The sequence below is a fragment of the Anabrus simplex genome, chromosome 7 (genome assembly GCF_040414725.1).
Source record: "Anabrus simplex isolate iqAnaSimp1 chromosome 7, ASM4041472v1, whole genome shotgun sequence".
NCBI classification, from domain to species: domain Eukaryota; kingdom Metazoa; phylum Arthropoda; class Insecta; order Orthoptera; family Tettigoniidae; genus Anabrus; species Anabrus simplex.
Genome location: NC_090271.1, coordinates 242,274,609 through 242,300,169, shown reverse-complemented (window position 1 = coordinate 242,300,169; position 25,561 = coordinate 242,274,609). Strand labels below are relative to the sequence as shown.

The following is a 25,561-nucleotide window of genomic DNA, read 5'->3' as shown; positions in this document are numbered from 1 at the left end:
GGGCGTGAAGCCCACATGATAATTAATCTTTTTTTATAATTTTGAATGTTGATATTCGTGCTAAAGCAATGCACTTCGCCATAAGTGTTACGAAATAATTTTAATTTCGTAAAATGTTCACTTCTACCGAGCTTTGTACTTTTTCATAAAGTGAAATATTAAAGTGAGGAATGGTTTTAACGAATTGTAATTGTAACAAACAATGCACATTTACAGGTCCTTGCAGATGTCTATGCATTAATTCTTACTACTCGTTATGACAAAGGTAGTGTACAGGAATTTGTAACATTTAGATGAACAGCAAGACCTGCATAACAACCTAATTTTGATCCTAGTGTCAGGATTGTTCATACAGCATACCTTAACCTCGAAATTGTATTTTTTACATCCTTGCTATAACATTGTCGTATATAAATTGTACTTCGTGTTCAGGAGTACATAGTAAAGGGACTAGTTTCTAATTTTAGCGAGTGGTTACTTTTGCTGTTGAACAGATCGATTTTCACAGTTTCCGTTACGGTCGAGGTGAAGTATGTAAACGCATAGGATTTTTGAAATAATATTTACTCTTAAAATAACTGCTTCATAATTTTATAACCCATATGAATGATGATTGTATTATTCCTTAATATCGTCTTTCACTTTCAAGAGCTCTAAGAACACAAGTAAATTAGGTTCAATACTGCATCTAACCGTTGTTTCAGCCGAAACTAGTTGGGGAAATAAACATTTTTCCAGACATGAGGTAGGCTATTGGGCTTATGGCGTGTCAAGAAAATAAAGCATATATCATATCTATAAGTATGGGCCGTGAAAGCATCAGTGGATTTTTTTTTTTCAGCTCTGAATGATTAGTTCGAATCGCAAACTATGCAGACTATGTAGTTTGGAAATTGTGAAGAAAACTTGCTTCACTAAGTAGCCAAACTGATCGTCACGTATTTTTTCTTATAATACTGTTTCAAGAATTCTGATACACTGTGAAGAAGCAAGTGTTGAAAAGGTGGGGAGAGTGAAAGATTATTTGCTCTTTATTTTGATAATTTGACCGACATTACAAATTCAATCAAACATACTGGTTTACTGGTAGTGTATAGGCCTAATCATTTTTCTATACCCATGCCAATTTTACCTCTGTTTATTTCATAGAGGCACCATTCAAATCCGTCTTAATTTTCCCATGTATTCTTTTCACTTTCTAAGGCAGATTGACGTTCTAAGACAAATATGAACATGTTCCTGATACTATATGCCTTTCTTGTTATAATTGAAATGGTAACACAGGGTTTAACATTCTAAAGCACCGTGCGAGTTGGCCGTGCGGCTGTGAGCTTGCGTCCGGGAGGTAGTAGGTTCGTATCCCACTGTCGGGAGCCCTGAAGATGGTTTTCCATGGTTTCCCATTTTCACACCAGGCAAATGCTGGGGCTGTACCTTAATTAAGGCCACGGCCGCTTCCTTCCAACTCCTAGGCCTTTCCTATCCCATCGTCGCCATAAGACCTCTCTGTGTCGGTGCGACGTAAATCCACTAGCAAAAAAAAAAAACATTCTAAAGCAGCTGTTCCACCCCTTGGATGTGCTGACCCTTCATAGTTTCCTTTACATGAAATCGAATGACTGATCACCTTTTGTTGATCTCTCATTTAGTATCCACATTTTTTTTCCTGTGATACTGCTTTTGAAGTTAGGTTCAGTAGAATAAACTGTTGCAGATGATAGCAGGACTACATACTGAGGGTGCAAGTTACAGTGAGGTTTGTTCATTTGTTTTGAAGTTAATAAAATGGAAAACTTTTTTTCAAATCCATCTTAGCGACAGGAAGAGCAAACTGTACGTCATATGATCTCATCTCATACCTGACCCTGTATCAGGGAGTGGGGCTGGGTAGACATGCATACTTCTATGGAGAATAGCAACGACAGCATAAGCATTAAACTTTCTTGAAGGTATTTGCAAATTTCTGCATTTTTTAGTGCACCTGTCTATCTACACAAGATTTCATTCTGACCCTGACGGGGACAGCGGGCCTCCTAGATGGCAACACAGTTTCTCAGGCCAGGAGATTTGTAACAATGAAGGAGATGCTTGGAGAATGCGAGAGGTTGGTAGCCATGGTCTATACTAGGAACTGTCCTGGTATTTACCTTAGTGCAGGAGAATGGAAAACGATGGAAAACCATTCACAGGACAGCTGACAGTGATGACCAGCACGTCTCCATCTCTCAAGTACAGAGGCATAGAGCCATGGCCACCGGTCCTCTGCTCTTGTTCTGCACCGTATCACATCCATGTTATAATGATATCTAGTTTTGACACATTAGCTTCAACTCTTCCTCCTTTGTTTGCCATAGTTCCTATTCTTGCACCACCTGTATTCATCTTTACTTTTCGTGTATTTATCCAGTGCTTTCTTTATCCTAGACTTCCCACATAAAGACTGAAGATCTGTTGATATGGCCCCTCAACTAGTGTTGAAGTCTGCCCTGCTGATGAAGTTGAGAAGCAGAAACAAGCTCAATTAATTGTACAATATAATTGTTTAATAGAGTCCTCCTATTCAATACATTATTTACTTCATCTGTGAAGATGTCATTTCTACATTATCAACCATACATGTTTCAATCCCTATTTTGGGTCAACTTCAGTGAATTGAATATTTAAGTTTGTCAATTTTTTAGTATTTCTGAGTCTTCTCTCATGTCGATTGAAATGATTTCTGTCTTTTCAAAGGATAGTCTGAGGCCGATTTTCTGTGCTATTTCATGTAGTGATTTAACTTCTTGTCGGGCTTCCTGAACGTTCTTGGACAGGAGAGCAAGCTCATCAGTGAATCCCAGATAGTTTAAACTTATGTTGTCTTTGGATCTTCCAATTTTGATGTTCTTCGGGTTATCCTTGCACCATTCTCTCGTATATTTCAAGTCACCGTTGAACAGTAGGGGTAACAGGCAATCTTCCAGTCTTAAACATTTTTAAAAAAATAAGGAATGGCTCAGAAAATTCCCCTCTGACCTTGACTTTAGATTTTATGTTGGTTAAGGTGAGTTCTATCAGTTTGATTAATTCTGAATGGACTCAAGTTTTTCTATATTGAAGGTCTATGAATTCAATCATATGCCCTCTTAAAGTTTACAAATACTAAGAGGCTTGTTTTGTTTCCTGTAATATGTCATGACTAATTTTAAAGTGATCTGTTCTGTGCAGCTTCTCCAAGGTCTGAAGCCTCTCTGGTATTCACATGCCATGCGTCTTGGTAGGTGTGCTATTTACAAACTGATGAGCCCAACTTAGCACATAGGGGCAAAACGTTGGCAACCAGAAACGAGTTAGCTGGAAAATTTATAATGTCCAATAACAGACCAATTATATTGGTATTATGATTTGATCCTGCCAAATGTTAACTATTAAGGGAATGTGAAGGGCAGAAAGCATGGCCAACCTATGATGAATCAGTTATTATAGGAAGGACAGTTGAATCAGAAAGTAATGGAACCAACTAGAGGGAAAAATTCTGTATTCTAGACATGCTGCTGGTAAAAACCAGATGAGCTGTATAGGGAAACTGAAGTGATAGATGCTATATGTGATCACGAAACTGTCAGAGTTAAAAATAAATGTGTTAAAAAGTAGTGTCATAAAAGTAGGACTATTAGACAATACCATATTGCTGATAAGAGGGTAATGGGGAAATTTTATGATCAATGGAAAATGGTAAATGAAAATGTAAACAGCCTGAGGGATGGGTTTAAAGCAATTGTTGAGGCGTGTGAAAACAGATGTGTACCTTTAAAAGTGGTAAGGAATAGTAAGGGCCCATTATATTATAATGGCGAAGTAAAGAGATTAAGAAGGAATGCAAATTAAAAAGAAATAGAGTTAGGAATGGTTTTGGAAGAAATGAGAGATTGAAGAAGCTCACTAGGAAATTGAATTCAGCAAAAAAATGAGCTAAGGATAACATGATAGCAAACATAACTGGCAGCCTTATAAATTTTAGAGAGCAGTGGAAGGATATGTATAGGTACTTTAAAGCAGAAACAGGTTCCAGGAAGGACATTACAGGGATCATTAATAAACAAGGGGTGTGTATATCCAAGGACTTCCAGAAGGCAGAAATATTCAGTTAGCAAAATGTAAAGGTAGTTGGGTATAAAAATAAAATCATATCCTGATTGAGTAGGCGACTAATACTGGTGAAATACCAAAGTTTACCTATTTTTTTTTTTTTGCTTTACATTGCACCGACACAGATAGGTCTTATGGTGACGATGGGACAGGGAAGGGCTAGGAGTGCGAAGGAAGCGGCCATGGCCTTAATTAAGGTACAGTCCCAGCATTTGCCTGGTGTGAAAATTGGAAACCACGGAAAACCATTCTCAGGGCTACAATAGAGTAAAATAATATATTATTATTGGTCCACCTTTTCAATAATAATATATTATTTTACTCTATTGTAATCACAGTTCAATACGGATCTATCATTATGAAACTTATTTCTTTTAATTCTCAGGGCTGCCGACAGCGGGGTTCAAACCTACTATCTCCTGAATACTGGATACTGGCTGCACTTAAGCGACTGCAGCTATCGAGCTCGGTAAAGTTTACCTATAATAATAAAGACTTTTATAAAAAGATGCAAAGGTTGAAAACTGGAAAGGCAGCTAGGATTGATAAGATTTCTCGGGATATATTAAAAACTATGGGTTGGGATATAATGCCATATCTGAAATACTTATTTGATTACTGTTTGCATCAAGGAGTGATACCAAACGAGTTGAGAGTTGCAATAGTAGCCTCAGCGTACAAGGGAAACGGTGACAAGCATAAAGTGGATAATTGCCTGCCAGTCAGCTTGACACTCATTTGTAAACTCTGGGAAAGCATTCTTTCTGATTATATTAGACACGTTTGCAAAATCACTAACTGGTTTGATAGAAGGCAGTTTGGCTGTAGGAAAGGTTGTTCCAGTGAAGATCACCTTGTAGGATTCCAGCAAGTTATAGCAGATATTTTCGATTCAGGAGGTCAGATGGACTGTATTGCTACTGATCTTTTCAAGGCTTTTAATAGAGTAGATCATAGGAGATTACTGACGAAAATGAGGGCTGTTGGACTAGACAAAAGAGTGGTTAAATGGGTGGCTCTATTTCTAGGAAATAGAACTCAGAGAATTAGAGTAGCTGAAGTGTTATCTGATCCTATTGTGATTAAAAGGGCGTTCCTGCAGGGCAGTATTATGGACCTTAATGTTTTCTTATATACAGTATATATACTGTATATATGAATAAATGATATGAGTAAAGAACTGGAATCACAGATAAGGATATTTGCGGATGATGATATACTGTATACCAGGTGAGTTGACCGTGCGGTTAGGGGTGCGCAGCTGTAAGCTCGCATCCAGGAGATAGTGTGTTCGAACCCCACTGTCGGCAGCCCTGAAGATGGTTTTCCGTGTTTCCCATTTTCACACCAGGCAAATGCAGGGGCTGTACCTTAATTAAGGCCACAGCCGCTTCCTTCCCATTCCTAGATCTTTCCTGTCTCATCGTCCCCATAAGACATATCTGTGTCGGTATGATGTAAAGCAAAAACAGAAGATATACTGTATAGAGTACTAAATATGTTGCAGGATTGTGAGCGACTGCAAGGGGACTTAAACAATGTTGCTAGAAGGACAGCAGACAATGGTATGTGTATAAATGGGATGAAAAGTTGAGTTGTAAGTTGACCGAGAGGAAAATTTTCTGCTTATTTTTAATTATTTTATTGATGAGGCGATTGTACCTCATGGGGAACACTGTAAGTACCTAGGTGTTACTATAAGGAACGATCTTCATTGGGGAAATCATATTAATAAGGTTGTTAAGAAAGCTTACAGATCTCTTCACGTGGTTATGAGAGTATTTAGGGGTTGTAATAAGGATGTAAAAGAGAGTCCTCTGGTAGGACTGCAGTTAGAGTATGGCGCCAGTGTTTGGGCTACTCACCAAGACTACTTGATATGCAAACTAGAAAAAAATTCAAAGGAAAGCAACACGATTTGTTCTGGGTGATTTACGAGAAAGGAGTAGTGTTACGAGAATGTTGCCAGCTTTGGGTTGGTAAGACTTGGGAGTAAGGAGAAGAGATGCTAGACTATATGCTGTCTGATATAGATGTTGTTTCACGAAGGGAACCTGAAATATTTGTCCCAAATGAGTAAGGTCCGTTATTGGACATTATAAATTTTCCAGCTAACTCATTCCTGGTTGCCAGCATTTTGCCCCGTGTGCTAAGTTGGGCTCATCAGTTGGTACTTAGCACACCCACCAAGACGCATGGCTAGTGCATATTGTGGAGGCCACTGCGTAGGCTACTTGGAGCCACCGGCAGTTCTATCAGTTCAATTAATTCTGGGTGACTTAAGTTTTTCTATATTGAAGGTCCATGAATTCAGTCATATGCCTTCTTAAACTTTACAAATACTAAGAGGCTTGTTTTGTTTCCTGTAATATGCCATGACTAATTTTAAAGTGATCTGTTCTGTGCAGCTTCTGCAAGGTCTGGAGCTTCTCTGGTATTCACATGCCATGCGTCTTGGTAGGTGTGCTATTTACAAACTGATGAGTCCAACTTAGCACATGGGGGCAAAACATTGGCAACCAGGAATGAGTTAGCTGGAAAATTTATAATGTCCAATAACGGACCATTTATATTGGTATTATAAATTTACTCATTTGGGACAAATATTTCAGGTTCCCTATGGGAATCAACATCTATATCATCTGATGGCCAAGCAGGCATCAATTTTTGGTAATGAGACAAAGTCTCTCATAGTGCATTGGCACTGCCCGTGGCTCCAAGTAGTCTATGCAGTGGCCTCCACGGTATGCACTAGCCATGCCTCTTGGTGGTTGTGCTAAGTACCAACTGATGAGCCCAACTTAACACACGGGGGTAAAACGCTGGCAACCAGGAATGACTTAGCTTGAAAATTTATAATTGTCCATTAACGGACCATTTAGATTGGTATTATATGCTATATTGTGAGCTGTCAGTGGAAAGTTGGCGTGGAATGACGTAAGCTTGGATGGAGCTTTTAAAAGTAGGAAAGAACATTCTATGAAGATAAAGTTGGAATTCAAGAAGACAAACTGGGGCAAAGATTCATGTAGAGGATGAGGAGTAAGGGATTGGAAAAAATTAGCAAGGGAAATGTTTGATAAATATCCATGTTCTTTAAAAATGTTTAAGAAAAAGCTAGGTAAACAATTGATAGGGAATTTGCCACCCGGGCGACAGCCCTAAATGCTGATCATTAATGATTTGACTGACTGACCGACCTACCTACCTACCCACCCACCCACCCACTACATAAAAAATGTGGCAATTTTTTTATTTGTTAAGACCAGTTTACCATCTTGTTTCCAAAAGCAGAGGTTCTGTGGAGAAAACCCTTTAATTTGGTTCGCGAACTTGTGAAAATCGTGTGTGTTGTCATTTTTAAATCGTATTCTAAATCGTATTCAACGGACTTCAGTCGACCGTTGAAATATTTCCGTTTATTTTGTCTTAGAATCTTAGATACTTGTTTTCGAACTTCAAAAACTTTCTTGTGTGTTTCTTCTGATTTGTTGCTATTGTAGTTTTGAAATGCCTTATTCCTTTCTTCTAGTGTGCTCTCACATTCTTGATTCCACAAATGGTGTCTTGGTTTCTTGTGAAGAGGGATGAGATCTTTCACCGTTTTGATGATCTTAGTTTGAAATTTCTCCCAATTCTCTGCAGGTTGTTCTCCCCATTCTTCTGTTATTTTGGAGTCTTTGATTTTGTGTAGATCAAATTTTGGGATCACCGGCATTTTCTTTTTAAATTTTCTTTTGGGTGTGAATTTAATTTTGATCCTGGTTAAATAATGATCCGAATCGATATTAGCACCTCTGCGCACTTGCACGTTGTGAATTTCCTTTTAGTAATCGTACAATATTGCCACATGATCAATCTGAAATTCTCCTAAATGGTGGATGGGTGATCGACATGTCTTTTGTTTTTTGGGGTTTTCCTGGAGTGAAGTTGACTTAATTTTCAAGTTATATTGTTGGCACAACCCAATGAGATGTGTGCCATTCTTATTGGTGAAACTGTGTGCCGACTTGTCTACTACTGTTTTCTTGTATTTGCGTTCCCTGCCAATTTGTACATTGAAATCAACAAGTAGAATTTTCACTTCCATCTTTTGGGATTTTGGCCATCTCGGTTTCAAGTTCTTCCTACTATCTTTCCTTTTTTTGGGCTCTTTTTTATTGTTATCATTTGCTGGTGCATGGACATTAATAAAGGTGTAGCTTTTGTTGGTGTGTTTGATTCTTAAAGTTGTAAGTCTATTGTTGATGGGTTTCACTTCTTTTACGGATTCTAAAACTTTAAGGCCATGCCAAATAGTGCCGCTTCTTTGCCAATTTTCTTGTTTGTTCCACTTTTGAAGATCCTGTAATTGTAGTCTTATCGTTTCTGAAGCTGTGAAACATGTTTCTTGCAGGGCCAGAATATGGATTTTCTGCTTTGTAAGTTCTGTTGGGAGATTGTATAGTTTTCCTGTTTGAATCAGTGTCTGAATGTTGAAAGTGCCAATGTAAGTGTGTGTTTTCCGTGGAAGTTTACAAGAGCACTCCAACTTGCTCTCTCGTAGAAGTCCAAGCTCCCCAGAATCCGAATGCTTGGTTGCCACTTTAGCATGGGTGGATCTTCCACCTGGGGTAATGTTGTCCTTACTTATATGAGCCATGATTGCTTGTAATCAATCTTCTAGCTTCTGCTAGTGGTGTAGAATCAGGAATTGTTAGTTCCTGGAGCATGTTTACAGCCGCACTTCTGGTGAACAGACGCTGACCAATTTGCCGTTTGCTACAAGTCAGACGCAAAGTGGTTTTGAATCGGTTCTTCTGCCCTCTCTGCCATTGGGATATACCCTCTTCTGTCGTCGAGGCCGTTGACCAGTTTTCTCTTTACCTCAGGTGATCCGTGAGTGCTTATTTGGCTACGCCTTATTCACACCTGTCCTGCATATCTACATGAACTTCCCCTATCAGCCATTGGGACGCGCCGTGTCGGGGTTGAGGTGCCCCCATGCAAACTAACTCGTACGATTATTATTATTATTATTATTATTATTATTATTATTATTATTATTATTATTATTATTATTTAGTGGTATTAATGTTTGATATTTTACCTTGGAGTCATTTTACTGTATTCATTATATAAAAATTTTGTCTTATCAACTTTAAGGAAGGGGAGTGCAAAATTACTTGGGCCCAGAGGCACGACAGTAGTTAAATTCGGCCCTGAGTACAACCTATTAAAAAAAATTGATGGACATTAAGGAAGTTGACAAAGATGTTGATTCCCATAGGAAACCTGAAATATTTGTTTCGAATGAGTAAATTTATAATACCAACATAGTTGGTCCATTATTGGACATTATAAATTTGGTAGGTGTGCTATTTACCAACTGATGATCCCAACTTAGCACACTGGGGTGAAACGCTGGCAACCAGGAATGAGTTAGCAGGAAAATTTATATAATGTCCAATAACGGATTAAGGAAATTGTCGAAGAAAACACTCTTGACTGAGGAACTTTCGGGATTGGGGAGGACTATATTCAAGTAAATTGTTAAAGACAGCCGAACATTGTGCGGATTTTGGTGTGATTGTGACCAACCTCCAGTAATAAAGAAGGCACTACAAGAAGAAGTAGTGCAAAACAAAAGTATTTCATTCATAGTAATAACGAAAGGTAAGTAGTATGTTGTCATTTAAAAAAAAAAAGTATGAATAATGTCTGTATTTTCTGGGGCTGTAGACTGTGCTCCGGGAGCATTTGATGGTCCCATCGTTTAATCAAAGACTTTGTTCGGCTTTGTTCCTAAAAAATGTCCATTGCTTGATCCAAGGGAACTGTCACATCACTCCTGTTTCTTTCAGTACCGTCCTCAGATCACAAATGTTGATAGAAAGCTCTGATGAACAGGTGGAATATCTTGCACTTCCATTGGGATTTCTGACTAGGAAAAGTGGGTCTCCAGGCAAAGTGTTCCCCCTTTCCTTTCTGAAAACTAACAGTATACGAGTCAGAGCCATGAACTCACTTTGGAATGGATTCTACTTCCATCAAGATGTGACACAGTACAGGTTTTACATTTAATAGATAGCAGATCAGACTTGGTTGGGCATCTTCCACAGTGAAGAAGTTCAAAGCAGAGACCGTAAGCGTACATACCATACACAAAATGCTGTTTTTATGGTAGAGTAGGATACACCCCCTTTTCCAGCAAACACTTCATTTCACTTGCACATCAGATGCAAAGTGCTAATGATGTCAGTGTTTCTATGCCCTGAAATGTTTCAGCACCAGCAACAACATGTGGAGGTAAGAAACATGGAAGCTGAAAGCGTCTGGTATACAATGTGGCAGAAATTTTTTTTTTTTCATGACAGTTTAGTCCTCAAACTATTAAAGAGAGCATTGTAATGACTCTTATCTCCCAGTTTATTAAGGTGATTTATATGTGGTAAGGTAGGATAATATCTGGTTTCAGAATATTGATGATAGTGACATTATTTTATGAAAACATTCAGATTTCAAGCAATTTTTCAGTTTCATTTGGCAATGCATTATTATCTTAGGAAGAAGTGGAAATGGAAACTGACTTCTGTACTTGTGAATAATCGAAAAAAGATAGAAATTTTTAAAATGAAAACAGTGGAAAATCGTAGTGGTAGCACTCTCACAGTTTATGATCTTAGGATCAGATAGGTGCTGGCCTACCCTGTTGTGGCCATCTTGGTAAAACAATGGGTGTCATTGCAAGTGCTTCTTATGGTGGCTCTGGATTTGATGGCACTGCTGGAGAACATGGTATTCTGGGTACATTAAAACACTTACATGTTCAGATGTCACAGTTCCTTTTGGTTTTGTTACCAAAACTGAGTGTATCTGGTTTATATACTTTTCTCAGTGTCCGTACTGAATCCAGAATGATGAGAAAGTGTCCAAGATCCTTTTGACAGAAGTGCTGACCTTGACTCTACCCAACTTACAGGAAACAAACTGAGACAGCATCTATTTGTGAAAGCTGATGACAGTATGGGAAGATGGCATTTAGTTGCATCTAGAGTCTTATATTCAGGTCCAGGCTTTGCTGCAGGCCAGTGGTATTACCCTCTATCTGAAAAATATATTCCATGCCTACTTTATTCTCGATTATAACAGTTTCTTTTATTACAGCCTTATGTTTCTTCTTTTAAGTGTTTGAGTATTGTGTTCAGCTAGACTGCTTGTAGAGTGATGTCCAGTGGGGTGGTAACTTCTGAAAAATTCATTAGATATACAATATGAGCGAAACACTTCACTTTGAAAGACTGAAGGATTATGTGGTTCAATGGCTTGTGGGATCTATGAGTTGAAAAAATATTTTGAAGTAAGTAAATTGTAATTGAACTAGTAGATGCCTCCTTGATAACTTTCACTTCAGCCTATTTTGATTTTTATTGTTTTTTACAATCTGTTTTACGTCGGCCGACAGAGATAGCTGTTACGATGAAAATGGGACAGGAAAGTGCTAGGAGTGGGAAGGAAATGACCATGACCTTAATTAAGGTACAGCCCCAGCATTTGCCTGGTGTTAAAATGAAAAACTACAGAAAACCATCATCAGAGCTGCCGATAGTGGAGTTTGAACACACTATCTTCCGAGGGCAGCCACTTGCTCGGCCATTTTGATTTTCCTTCTACACAAAACAAAAGGTGATTTTTCAAAGGGACTAACATAACTGTGGGACTGCCTGGCTGGGGCAGTAAAGGCGTGTTTGGTTCACCCGGAAGGATGTGTGTTCAAAAAATTTAAGAAAAGAGATTTCCACTTCTCAAAGTGCTTGTGGCCCTGAGGTTCACTGAGCATACACCAAAAATGAGTACTAGTTTAATCCCTGGAGGAAAAGTCAGCAGGGCATAGAGCCAACCACTCCATCCCACAAACTGCCAAGGTTACGGATTGTGGAAGCCTTTACTTTTCACTCCTCCAAGGGCCTTCATGGGCTGTGTGGAGATGACCATTAATAATGTCATTGGTTTGACGTCCCACTAAATCTTTTTTTTTCTGAAAAGCTGAGGTGCCGGAATTTTGTCTCACTGGATTTCCTTAATGTGGCAGTAAATCTACCGACACAAGGCTGATGTATCTTAGCACCTTCAAATACCACCAGACTGGAGCTGGGATCGAATGTGCCAACTTTAGCTCAGAAGGCCACACACTACCACCTGAACTACCCAGCCTGACGAAGATCACTTGGCTTTGCTTTTACCAACATAATCAATATGAATTCTTTCCCAGATTTCCTCTGGAAGATCCCAAGGAGCCTGGTCAGTTTTCAGCTAATAAACATAACGAGGGTGTGCTGCTTCATTTTCATCATTCCCAGTGGGTCTCGTGCAACTCATTAAGAACTCAGGAAGGTAAACTGCTCAGAATTAACACACGATTGTCCCGGAAGAGACCTTCTTCCTTTAAAGTGTCTTGGTAATATGTGCTGCTGTTTTTTAAGTCGTGAAGAATTTTATTGAGCTCTAGATCATTTTCACTTTTTTTTTTTTCATTTTTGGTGGTCTGTGCAGTTCTCTGGAATATAATTTCTGTGTAGCTCATTGGGGGATGGATGATATTGTTGAAGTGGGACACATGACAAGCAGTCTACATTTTAATTCTCCTTCACTGTCTTGAATTTTACAGAATAATTAAAACCAGAAAGTAATGACACATATTGTAACAAGTATGCTGACTTCATTTGAGGAAGTGCCTTGTGATGGAAATTTACAAGTCAGATCATAATCATTAGGCTTAGAACAGTCAACTTCTATTCTGTAACTAAATTGTTTCAATCCCTTTTACCAGTCAGTCATTTTAAACCGGGGGAAAATAGTGCCACCGGAATGTTCTGAAATTGAATGAAAGCTTTTATGAAATATACTTTGCACAGTGTGTATATGTCTCTCTCTCTCTCTCTCTCTCACAAGTTGCTGACAACATTGGTAGTGTTTCTGTAGCTGATACTTTTATTTGTTGAGGGATCAGAACTAGCCTTTCCTGTTAGTCTGATAACTGCGGTATTAATGCCCTTTACATATAATCAGGCATCGTCAGAAGCTCTCAGAGTGGACATTGTGTTTGAGTTTCACAAGCAACTGAAATGAGTTACTATCCTCAAGTGATGCTACCAGTTAATAAAGGTCTCAACTGATAGGAGATTTGATCCCAATTGTTCTTGAGATATCAACAGTTAACATTGATATTTATTTTTAACCAGTCATATTCTATTTTTCATAAAGATTCATTCATAAAACAGCATAGAGTATATTCAAAACAGAAAGGGAACAATCATAGAAAGTGTCATTACTAATCTCAGTTATGAGCAAAACATGCAGTTGGCCTGACTAAGGTGCTTTGAACATTTAGCAGTCTTGTTTTATATCAGGGATTTTCAAATGGCAGTCTGCAGGATGTGACATGTGAAGTCATATTTTGCAGCCCGCAAGGGCTTTTTAAAAAGAAATATGATATATGAAGAAAATGTACAAAAATAATTCACAGCTTGTTCAAAAATGTATTAATTTGTATACCCTTTATAGACCCAAGTTAAAAATAATTCATTCTTCAATATTCCTGTTTTTAAGTATTCACTTGGTCTCAATAGATTATTTTTGATTTAAAAAATTAAAGTCCAAAATTCAGTGGAAAATGAGCCCTCACAAATGCCATTGCTAGGTCTTAACCATCATGGGTATGGGATCAATACAAAATCTTGAACTCACTGTGGACATTTTATGCAACGTAGCATGCAATGAATACCAAGAAATACTTTAACTGTCATTGGTGTAAGAAGTGGTTTCAATTCGTTCTACTCTCATTGGTAGTACTGGATGGTACACAGTGCTGCACTCTCAAAGAATTTTCAGGGAAGTACTCCTGGAAGTATATTGCTGGGATTTTTAGGCTCTTACAGCTGCATATAATTGTTCCCTTCACACTACTCCCACTGTATTGTCCTTTAAGTTTTGATTTGACTACATTATTCCTTTCAGTTTTGTCTTTAGGCATTTTCTTTTCCTTTTTTGTCATTTGTGAAATATTAATTCAAATGAACTGACATTGCTGGGTACTCTTCTTTCAGAGTCAGTTGTCCTGGGTATAATAGTGTTTATTTTTAATTTCACTCTTTTATACAGTTGTAAAATGTGTTTTAAGCAATTAAAATTATTTCAAATAACTATGCATATCATTTCATACTGGTACCTCTGTTTTATTATTAAAGTGCGGCCCACAATCGTGCCTAAGGTTTCCAGTGTGGCCCTCGAGCCCTTAAAAATTGGAAACCCCTGTTGTATATGAATGGAGAAGAAGGGTGCAGTATAATCATCATCTTGTTTCAGTGTGATGGCATCCATCATGGAGCAGTTGTTGACCTTTGGGACGGGACATCGACGCCCAGATGACCCATTCTTTGCCGAAGGTGATAGTGTGTGCAAAGCTCTGACACGTCTTGGTGTCTACGATATTGATGATGAAGAATTATGCCATGAAGTGTAAGTTTGAAGTATTTTTACTAGAGATGGTGGTGGTGGTGATTATTATTTTAAGAGAAAATACAATGAGATTAATCTTTCCCTCCCAAGTCTAAGAAGTACAACCCTTCAAAGAATGACTGTATCACTATTACTCTATTACTATTAGAGTGGGGTGAGAACTAGATTTTGTTGTTGTTATGTTTGAAGCAATTTCTTTTCTGTTTTGACCCAGTTAACTCTTTCGCTGCGGAAGTCGACTTTTGTCAACTTACTTCCCTATAGCATTCACTGCGGAAATCGACTTTTGTCGACTTGGTACTTTCCTGCTATAGTTTCCACGCGCTTCTTTAATAAAGGCGCATTTAATAATACAAACATCTATAGTCATGTATGGACTATGTACTAAGCATTGTTCGAAAATGTTGCCGCGAATACTGGACCTATGTTTACTTGTTATCTTTCACCCGCCCGCCCGCCAACATTCCTGTCAGCTGTCTGGCTGATAGCAGGCTTCACGCAGCAGCTATGAGCGAGCGGAAAAACATTAGTAATGACAGTGACGAAATCTTCGATCTTTTAGTGGCCGATTCTGATTCAGTCTGTTCAGTAAATTTGGACAATGAAACAAGTAATGATGTGCATAGTGATTATTCGGAAGAAAGTGCCAACGAGGAAGATCTTCATTTTGTTTCGGACTAGCGGGGTATTAGTGATGGCATTGAAACTTCACTAATGAATGGAAGAATATTGTACAATAAGCTTCAAAAAAGGGCAATTAGTGCTCCTGACTTCAGAAATTCTGTCATAATCAGACTTCTACGAGAGTATCAGCGCAGTCCGCTGGCGAAACGAGGAAGACCTTCTGATTACATACCTCAAGCGTGCCTGATGGGGACGCACTTTCTTTGGGGGGCAACAGGACAAGAGTCACAAACCTAATTGTGTAGTTTGTTCCATATTACCAGCAAAATGTTCAAAGAAAGGAAAGGGACTGTGCAAGAGAAAACAGACAGTATTTTTTTTTTTAAGAATCACCCAGGGCCGCCTGCAATGTGTCCAGTTCCATGTTCGGAGATGTATCACAGTAATGTGTGTTTCAAGGTCAAATGTCACTGCTAGTTTGCCAAAGTTGAGTTAAAAATGGTGCAATGGTGTTGAATGTCACTAACATTTAACAAAAATTAAATTTCAGCTTATTTGGAAAATACGAAAAAAATTACATTTTTCTGTAAGTGTTCTGTTTAAAAATAGCACAGCAAAAGAGTTAAATTATAACTGTTAGATTCTTCAGTCTGCTGAAACTAATTTTGAGTAAATAACTCATAAACTACCTGAAAAATAATAAATCAATCAATCAAATGACATTTTGAGCTGTCGCCTGGGTGGCAGATTCCTTATCGATTGTTTACCTAGCTTTTTCTCAAATGTTTTCAAAGAATTTGGAAAATTATCAAACATTTCCCATGATCATTTATTTCAGTCCCTTACTCCTCGTCCTGTAAATGAATATTCAACCAAATTTGTTCTCTTGAATTCCAGCTTTATCTTCATATTATGATCTTTTGTACTTATAAAAACTCCACTCAAGCTTATTCATCTACTAAGGTTTTTCCATGCCATCTCTCTGCTGACAGCTCGAAACATACTACCTATTACACGTGATAAAATTCATTCTTGGGTCCGTATTGAAAGTATTTGTATTAAATAACACTGGAATGTTTATATTGTTCTCCCACCTATTCAATACAATACAATCTTAAACGTTGAGACTTTGTCCTTATCAAAATATTAGCATAAAATTAGTACATTAGATGGTACATGTTTCACCTATTAATTGTAGGCATCATCAGCCATATTTTACCTTATGATAGGTCAGGTACCTGATTGGGAATGACTTCTGAATACTGTTAAAAACTATATCTTGTAAAATGGATTGGAGATCATTAAACAACTAATACAAAATAAAATGTGGTATACTATGAATATTTATATTTTAGTGAGTTGGCAGGGTAGTAGATAAATACAGTGTGTGACTGGTAGCTTCTAAATTAAGATTTATTAATACTAATAACCACTTAAACACAGATACACAGTTACACTTGTTAGGGCTCTCTCTCAGTTCTAACTGTTTAGTCACACTAGTGTTACAGTTTAGTACATCCAGGCTAAAACAGTCACATTACACAGTTCTTGTATATATACACTCTCTCTCTCTGTAACAGTTGACCTCAAATCCCTCTCAGCAATAAAAATTCTAGATACAGATATTCATTATAGTGACACCGTTAACAATCTAGGACTCATTTTCAACAGAACCCTATCCTGGTCTGATCATACGTCAAATGTGATTAGAAAAGTTGTGTCATCCATGCATATTTTGAAACGTAACATGACATGTACACCACCTTTTATGCGAAAACTACTTGTTCAAAGTCTTATATTCCCCATTATTGACTATGGATCAGTCGTATACGACGACTTACCTGAAACTGTGAACATACAACTACAGAGGGTATAAAACGCATGTGTTCGTTACGTGACAAATGCCAGGCGTGATGAACACATAACACCCTACATACAACTGCAATGGTTGAAACTCCATGAACGATGGGAAATCTCAGTAGCCGTTCCTACGCACAAAATTCTCAAACTGAAGACCCTACCCTACCTTTATAATGCATTTAAATCCATGGAGTCAGTACATAACAGAGATAATAGGTTTACAAAAAGTACCCTTCAAATTCCCCTTCATCGTATCACTAAATTTAACAAATCTTTTGTTTGCACTGCATCCCGTATCTTCAAAGTCTTTAATCTTCACCGTTTTGCAAATGGCAGGAACTGTACCCAACTAAAGCAGTCCTTAACATCTATCTTCCTGGAGGAGTATGCAAGGGACTGAGATCAGGCATTCTTGTGTCTCACAATCAGAAATATGTATATTTCTAAGAAAATTGTTTCTGTTTTTTATATTCTTTAGATTCTTGTCTAAAATATTAAATAAGTTGAATTATATACTTTATTACTTCTTATATAATTTATGTTTTAATTTTATTGGAATTGGTATCTGTATTTTAATTTTTAAGTTTAATGTTTAATTTAATATTTTAAAATGTAGTTAGTATATTCATAAACCTGTATTGTGCTATAAGGAGACGCTACATAAAGGGGCTTTTCAGCCTCGGTGGCATGTAAATCATCATTATCAATAAATTCAATTTTTTTCTCTCTCTCTCTCTCTCTCTCTCTCAGTTGAAGTGAATGCAGCAGCTAGCCTAACAAATCCATATGAGACACACAGTTTACACTCACACTGCATTCACTCTTCTGTACTATAATCCCTCGTCCACTTACAGATTCCCGTCAATTCTGGAGCCTGCTGATTTAATATTCAGCAGTACCTACCTCACAGCACTGTCTTGATGGCACGCTTCACTGTCACAATGGCTCTCAACTGTTGACTGCTTGAGCTCAAAATGAACTGTCTTACACTTGTCCACTGCCTTTATATAAGGGGACTGACCCTTCAAGATCCATCGGGCACTAAAATCCTGTGAAAACCTCTGGAAATAGAAGGATACAGTTCGTGATTCTTGTAGTTTCTACACTATCAGAACAGTAAATCAGTTGGCAGCAATGCCATCCCATTTCGTCTCTGATGGGTTGTCTGTAGTGGTGCGAGGGTGGGGAATGCCCCGCTGTGAAGCCACCTGACAAACTCCACCTATGCTCACTCCATTAAAATGGTGTCGTGGAAGCCGTCTATACCACAATATTGTAGTTTGTTTCTCGAACATGGAATCATTACTCTTTGTGGCTATCAACTCGATACATGATCATTTCTTTTTCTTATTTTGTAATAATAATTCAGAGTTGGATATATTATCCTGAATGGGTAAATGCAAGTTTAATGTTTTGATTGTGTTGCTTGCTACTGGTATGTCTGAAAAGTCAGAGTACACATTTTAACATCATAAGAAATTTCATGTGAAGAAATATTATCAGTGTAAAGGTTGATGTTCTAAGGGATCCGTATTAATAGAATCTGGCATTTTAATACAGAGATGTCTGTGTCTAGTGTTGCCAGGTTTCCCTGCCATGCCCCAGGATGCAGAGCAGAGTTCAATTCCCTGCTTGACTTTGAGACGCATTACAATGGCCGTCATCGCTTCCCATGTGTTGAATGCAAGAAACAGCTGCCTTCTGCTCATCTGTTGGATCTGCACCTTAGTGAAACACACGACTCCTTCTTTCTGGCACAGGCGGAGCGCAAGCCTATGGTGAGATGGCATTCTTTTACTCACTGTTTTCTACTTGTTCCTTAGAGTTGGGGTTTGCAATGCACCATGTGACTCAATACAAATCTCAAACCAAGCGAGTTGGCCATGCAGCGGTTACAGGCGCACAGCTGTGAACTGGCATTCGGGAGATAGTGGGTCCATACCCCCACTGTCAGCAGACCTGAAGATGGTTTTCCATGGTTTCCCATTTTCACACCAGGTAAATATTGGAGCTGTACCTTAATTAAGGCCATGTATGCTTCCTTCCCATTCCTAGCCCTTTCCTATCCCATAGTCACCATCAGACCTATCTGTGCTAGTGTGGCATAAAGCAACGTGTAAAAAAAAAAAAAAAAAAGAAAAAAAAAAGGAGAACACTCCCAAAACATTCTACTGCTCTAACTCTTCCCTTGCATAAAAAAACAGAGGATAAAACATACATGAAATAATCACTTTATCTAAACCAAGCAAAGTTGTTGTACATCATGGGTCTAGAAGCTGTCAACTTGCATTTGGAAGATGGTGGCTCAGATTTGTCCTTTGGCAGCCCTAAAGCCTGAAGATGCTTTACCTGTTTTTCCACCTTTGCATGAGGCAAGTTCCAGGGATGTCATTATCATCTGGAGCAGTTTCCAACCACAGACTGGGTCTGCTTGGAACATAAGCCTCTCCGTCATTTTCTGTCCATCCACCACTTCTTTTCTGTCACTGTCGTTGAATTCTCTCCTCTTGCCTTGATACTCTTCTTTACACTTTTCAGCCATCTGTCTCTCAGTCTTCCTCTGGGTCAGTGATTCATTTAACATTAAATAGTTAATGTGACTTTTGTTTTGTGGTACACACAAGGTTCAAGGATTTATGAGCTTATTATTGGTTTGTACAAATTTTAACAAAAGCAGACATGTATAAGCTGGGATTCAAAAGTTGGGGCCAGGCTGAGTGACTCAGGTGGTAAAGCATTGCCCTTCTGGCTCCAAGTTTATGTTTTTGATCCCGACTCGGTCTGGTGGTATTTCTTCTTTTTCTTTTCTCACTTCAGGGGCAGCTGTGATAATGAGTCTTCTCCAATTTTGTCTGTCTCTCACATCTTCCTCCCAAAGACCTTTTTCCTTTCAGTCCTTTCCAATCTTGTCCTTCCTTTGCAAATTTTATCTTCCTCTTGACCTCTTCACTTTGATTGGTATTTTCCATGCCCTCTTTACAGGCTCTCTTTCCTCCTTCCTTATTAACATGTTCATACCTCAGTGTTATCTTCTCGGTGATGACCTTAACTTTGTAATCTCTAAGTAACACTTACATCACCAACCGCAACATTTCTCATTTCAGTTCTCTCCTATTCTCTTTTCTGCAATTGCAAGATTTCTGCTCCATACATCATCATTGTTTTGTACATTTTTACCTTTAGTGTCAAAGGAAATTTTGCTGAAACCGCTCTCCACTTCATCCACCTTTGATTGGTTCCCGTACATTTTTTTTTACATGCTCATTTCTCATATGTGACTGATTCAGCCTACAGCACATAAATGCCTGCAACATACTGATGCAAGTGTGTAATGGAGTAGTATAATTTGGAAACAATTCTCTAAACCCATGAGTAAATTGTGAAAATATCGAGCTCTAGTAGTAGGTGGTGTTGTTATTGTTATTATTATTATTATTATTATTATTATTATTATTATTATTATTATTATTATTTACATAGTTATGTACAGACTTTATCTGGCATAAATCATGGTCGTATCATTTATTATTTGTGTGTTGTATGATCTGACTTGTGTAACAAAACATGTGAGGTTATGTCACGATATGTCTGCTGTTTGTATATTAATACGATTTTATTTAATGTAAGAGCACCTAATTAATAGTATATAATTTATTATTACCTGTAAATATGATGTAATGTTGTGTAACACAGAATAAGGTTCCAGAACAACACACCTTTGTCATTTGAATATTCGATCCATTTATACATAGGTTATTGGGGACTCGAGAAGATACGAGAAAACATGTTGTGTCATGCCTTTCTAGAAGTTTGGCCAGGCAAGGTATATAAAGGACCGTCTTAGGAGTTGAATAGTTAGTGAGGAGGCATTAGTCGAATTCAGTGTGTGTACTCATGTTGTGATTTTGTTGTGTTGGTAGTTGGCTGACATGCTAATGTGGCAGTCTTCGTCTTCTTCCAGTCAGTTCAAGATGGCAGTTCATTAGTGTGTGTGTATAATATGTATATAATTTGTAAATAAAACAGTGTACACAATTGACATCATCTCCTGTGTGTGTCTTTGTGATTACAATAACACTCATTAGGACTGCAAACAATTACATACTTGCAACTAGGAACCCTGCGTCAGAGACTATAGATTGCTTGAATACACTCTGCATCCTGAAGCTTACTCCCATGTTAAATCAGAAAATCAATCTTCCTGATACAAGTAAAATATGCAGTGAAGTCCATGAGGGAGAATTTGTTAAGTGGTGTAAAGACTATCAAGGTCTTACATGTAGTAAATGGCACGAGGCAATGAAAATGGCAACTAATGTTCCTTCAATTAGAAGTATCCCCAGGAGATCTCAAGATGGCACAGATGTGGCAGGGAGAATGAAACAATGGATCACATCTTGGGAAACTGCCCTTATGATGAAACATTAAGAAACACCTGCCATCATAAAATACGATCATTCATTGCCGAAGAGCTTCATGGAAAGGGTTATACCGTTTACGAAGAGGTTCACAGCTTGTCAACAAGCAGGAGCACCAGAAGAATTGACATGATAGCCTTTAAACATGACAGCAAGAAAGGTTGTATAATCGATCCCACAATCAGAATGGACCATCACACTGGTCTGCCTGAGGAGGTTAATGCTGAAAAGAGGAACATCTACACACCGACAGTCGAATTTTACAGGGGAAATTATCATTTAGAAAAAAAATGAAATGGCATATGGCTTTTAGTGCCGGGAGTGTCCGAGGACAAGTTTGGCTCACCAGATGCAGGTCTTTTGATTTGACGCCCATAGGCGACCTGCGCGTCATGATGAGGAGGAAATGATGATCAACACGACACATACACCCAGCCCCCGTGCCAGCGAAATGAATCGATTATGGTTAAAATTCCCGACCCTGCCGGGAATCGAACCCAGGACACCCCTGTGACCAGAGGCCAGCACGCTAACCATTTAGCCATGGAGCTAAACGCCATTTAGAAGAGGTGGAGGTATTAGGTTTAATGGTAGGAGCACATGGCACTATAAGTGTTTTTTATGAATTTCTGGTATAGGTTTGGCTTACAGAAGTCAAGAATCTATCTTTTGGCAATTACCACTATACAAGAATCTTGATCAGTTTGAAAATCATATCTCTATTCACAGTAATTCCCTTTAAATCCAATGTGTTGTTTTTTAATTTTGTTTTGTTTTTCTGTTTTTGTATTTGCAAACATTTAATGCTATAGATTGTATATTGTGTTATTAATTATTCAGATTTAATTTTGTTATTTATTGATATAGTTAAACTTTGTCCTTGTAGCAATCCAGAATGTCAGGAAAGTTGTTGAGCTTCTCAATAAATATATTGAAATGTTAAGTATGTATCATATCGAGATGTTAGAGGATGAAGACCATATAGTGCTCTGAGAGTTCTGTTTTGAAGTATTTTCAGTTGTCTAAATAATTATATTTTGCAGACTGACCAAACAGCCTTTAAATAATATAAATGGGTATTAATTCATATGGAAGGTAGGGATATATCCTCCTAAATACACAAAGAAAAGGTAATACTTTTTTAATATTCTTTATATGTTGTTGTCACGTGAAGTTTGAGTCAATTATTATACAAAGGAACTCAGCAGAATAAGCAATTTGTAATGGCATGCCAAGGATGGAGTATGTGAATTATCCCTATTCCAGGATTTTGTTATGATTATGTAGTTAGTTTTAGTAATATTTACAGTCAGTTTGCTCAAAGTAAACCACTTTTGCAGAATTTCAATGTCCTTTTACATTCCCTTTACATTTTCTTTTTTTTTCTGACAATGTGGTATCATTGTATTGAGATTTCACTCTATTGTAATACAAGCTGTGTGCACTCTTCGTTGACAGGTTACTTTTGGTACAATTGCAAAAAAAATGTATCCTTATAATCCTTTCAGGGTAATACCATTTAGTGGAAATAAGTGGCAGTAGAATAGACAGAGTACAGCTCAGTTAACAATAGTAAGTCAGTGTAATGTTACTGTTACTCTTGTTTAACCGTTTAGGTGACAAGTTCACATTTAATGGTTCTCTGACCTGCTGCATGGTCCTCTTAAGACACAGCACTGTAGTAAGTAGCTGATATGTTAACTGAATGAAAGTACTGGCTGTAAGTTGGCCAAATTTGTGCTCGATCAGTCAAGTTGTTTTTATATGAAAGAAAATAATAATAATAATAATAATAATGTTATTTGCTTTACGTCCCACTAACTACCTTTACGGTTTTCGGAGACGCCGAGGTGCCAGAATTTAGTCCCGCAGGAGTTCTTTTACGTGCCAGTAAATCTACCAACATGGGGCTGATATATTTGAGCACCTTCAAACCACCAAACTGAACCAGGGTTGAACCTGCCAAGTTGGGGTCAGAAGGCCAGCACCTCAATTGTTTGAACCACTCAGTCCAGCTACATGAAAGAAAGAAAAGCAAACAAACAGATACACCACACTTCAGATTTATATAACAGTTAGGATTAAACTATAGTAATTTCCTTTGCTACTGTAGTGGTCACCTTGTGAAATGTAGTTCTTTCTACCTCTGATAAATTACAACGTGAATTCACCACTGATATGATGTTACAGACTTTTTTGTGTTTTATTCTTACATTCTGCCAGTATGTAACAAGGGATATGTTTGACTTACAAAGTGTAAAATATACTTTTGATAATGATGGTGGTGGTGATGATAATTTTTATCTGTTTTAAAGGAAGTACAAAGAGATAACCATTGTTCGTTATGAGAGAGTTGTCATTATAATAATCAGGTTTTTTTTTTTTTTCTGTTAGTACCAGTGCTATGTTGAAGAATGTGGTGAGAGATTTTCAAACTCTGAAGAGCGTCGTAGCCACTGCATCTCTGGACATCAGTTTCCTCATGACTTTCGGTTTGACGAGATCCCTCGCAAACAGAAGAAGAAAGGCAGCAAGGAAGCAGAATCTCTCACCATGGAAACAGACGCTCCTCCTGTGCGAAATCCTGTCGTTAAAGCGAGAGGCGGTCGCATGTGGCACTCTCGGAAGCCAAATACTCGGACTAGTACTATGGATGTAGATACTATGGTGAAAGACCTTCAGTCTAGTTTGCCTCAGTAACTTTCATCCTTAGTATACAAGGATAATGAGAGTACCAGTACCAGTTGCTGTTGTTTAATAGTCTCAGACTTGGGTTGTGTCAAATTGATGAAAAATTTTGATAGCTACTTCAGATACACCCTTGAACATTGAGAGGTAAAATACTTAAAGCTGAGTAAGTTCTTTTGTCTCACTGAGGACCTAATTCCTAAGTGTCACAATTAATAGCAGGGCATGAATCCCATTGCAGCTTGACGTCCTGTGCCATAATTCTCCTCACTGATACAAACAGACTATATATGTCATGGAGAGGGAACATACAAGTGTCGTTATACAGGATGTTCTGAAAAATAAATTCCAGTATTTACAGAGGAGGTAGTATGTATCAAAACAAGTCCTACAAAATGGGTCCTGAAATTAATATCTTCAGAGAAATAAGCAACACTGTAAGAGCAGCATATTTTCTACTCTAACCTCTTTGGCAAGAAACAAATGATGTCACTATGTATTATGCAGCATACCTTTGTTTGTGTTTGTATCAAGAGGACAGAAGTACATAAATTTCATAAACTTTTTCCATACTACAGTTTCATTGTTCCAGTTTGGTAAGTTATTTTGATATGTACTGAATAAGAATATGTTATATTGTAACAGTAATACTGTACTGTTACTTTTTCTGTTGTTCGTGTGCTCTGAGGTTGGGGAAAAAATTAAGTACCAACAGTACACAGTTACAACATAACATGTTCTGATTCAACAGATTTGACAATAACTTAACAGGCTATTACAGTAATCCTATGGAATAAGTTCACATATTGCCATCTGCACAACTGTCCTCTAGATAAAACACAAAGGTATGCTATGTACAAAGGCTATTTTTAAAGTAAGGTCTGTTTGTCAATAGAAACAAAAGTAATAATGATATTGCCTAAACCTTTTTATTATGTCCTCTTTACACATCAAGGTATTTTTCTACATAGTTACCATGTTTGTTTAAACATTTATCATAGTGTTCCACCAATTTTTGTCTCTCCTCATTATAGAACTCTGCCGCCTGTAGCTGTTTTCACTTCTTCATTGGTGCCAAACTGCTGACCAGCGAGGAACTGCTTCAGGTAATGGAACAGGTGATAATTGCTCAGCGCAAGTCTGGGCTGTATGGTGGGTGGTCTGTTTGCTCCCATCCAAAAGATCAGATTAACTCTTGAGTTTGAGCAGCAGAATGAGGTCGTGCATTATCATGCAACAGCAAAATTCCAGATGACAATAGGCCACATCGCTTATTCTGTACAGCATGCTAAAACTGTTTCAAGGTCATGCAGTATGCAGATGAGTTTATTGTCCCTTATGGCATG

General features: G+C 37.9%; 1 protein-coding gene across 1 annotated transcript; it reads left to right on the top strand.

Annotated features, from left to right (window-relative positions):
- Positions 1–65: 65 nt before the first annotated feature.
- l(2)k10201 (lethal (2) k10201) lies at positions 66–25,017 on the top strand. Its single transcript, XM_067150900.2, has 5 exons — positions 66–745; positions 842–1,003; positions 14,473–14,625; positions 18,686–18,887; positions 23,922–25,017. The coding sequence occupies exons 3-5, from the start codon at positions 14,477–14,479 to the stop codon at positions 24,225–24,227; spliced, it is 657 nt and encodes a 218-aa protein (XP_067007001.1). The 5' UTR covers positions 66–745; positions 842–1,003; positions 14,473–14,476; the 3' UTR covers positions 24,228–25,017.
- The last annotated feature ends 544 nt before the right edge of the window (positions 25,018–25,561 follow it).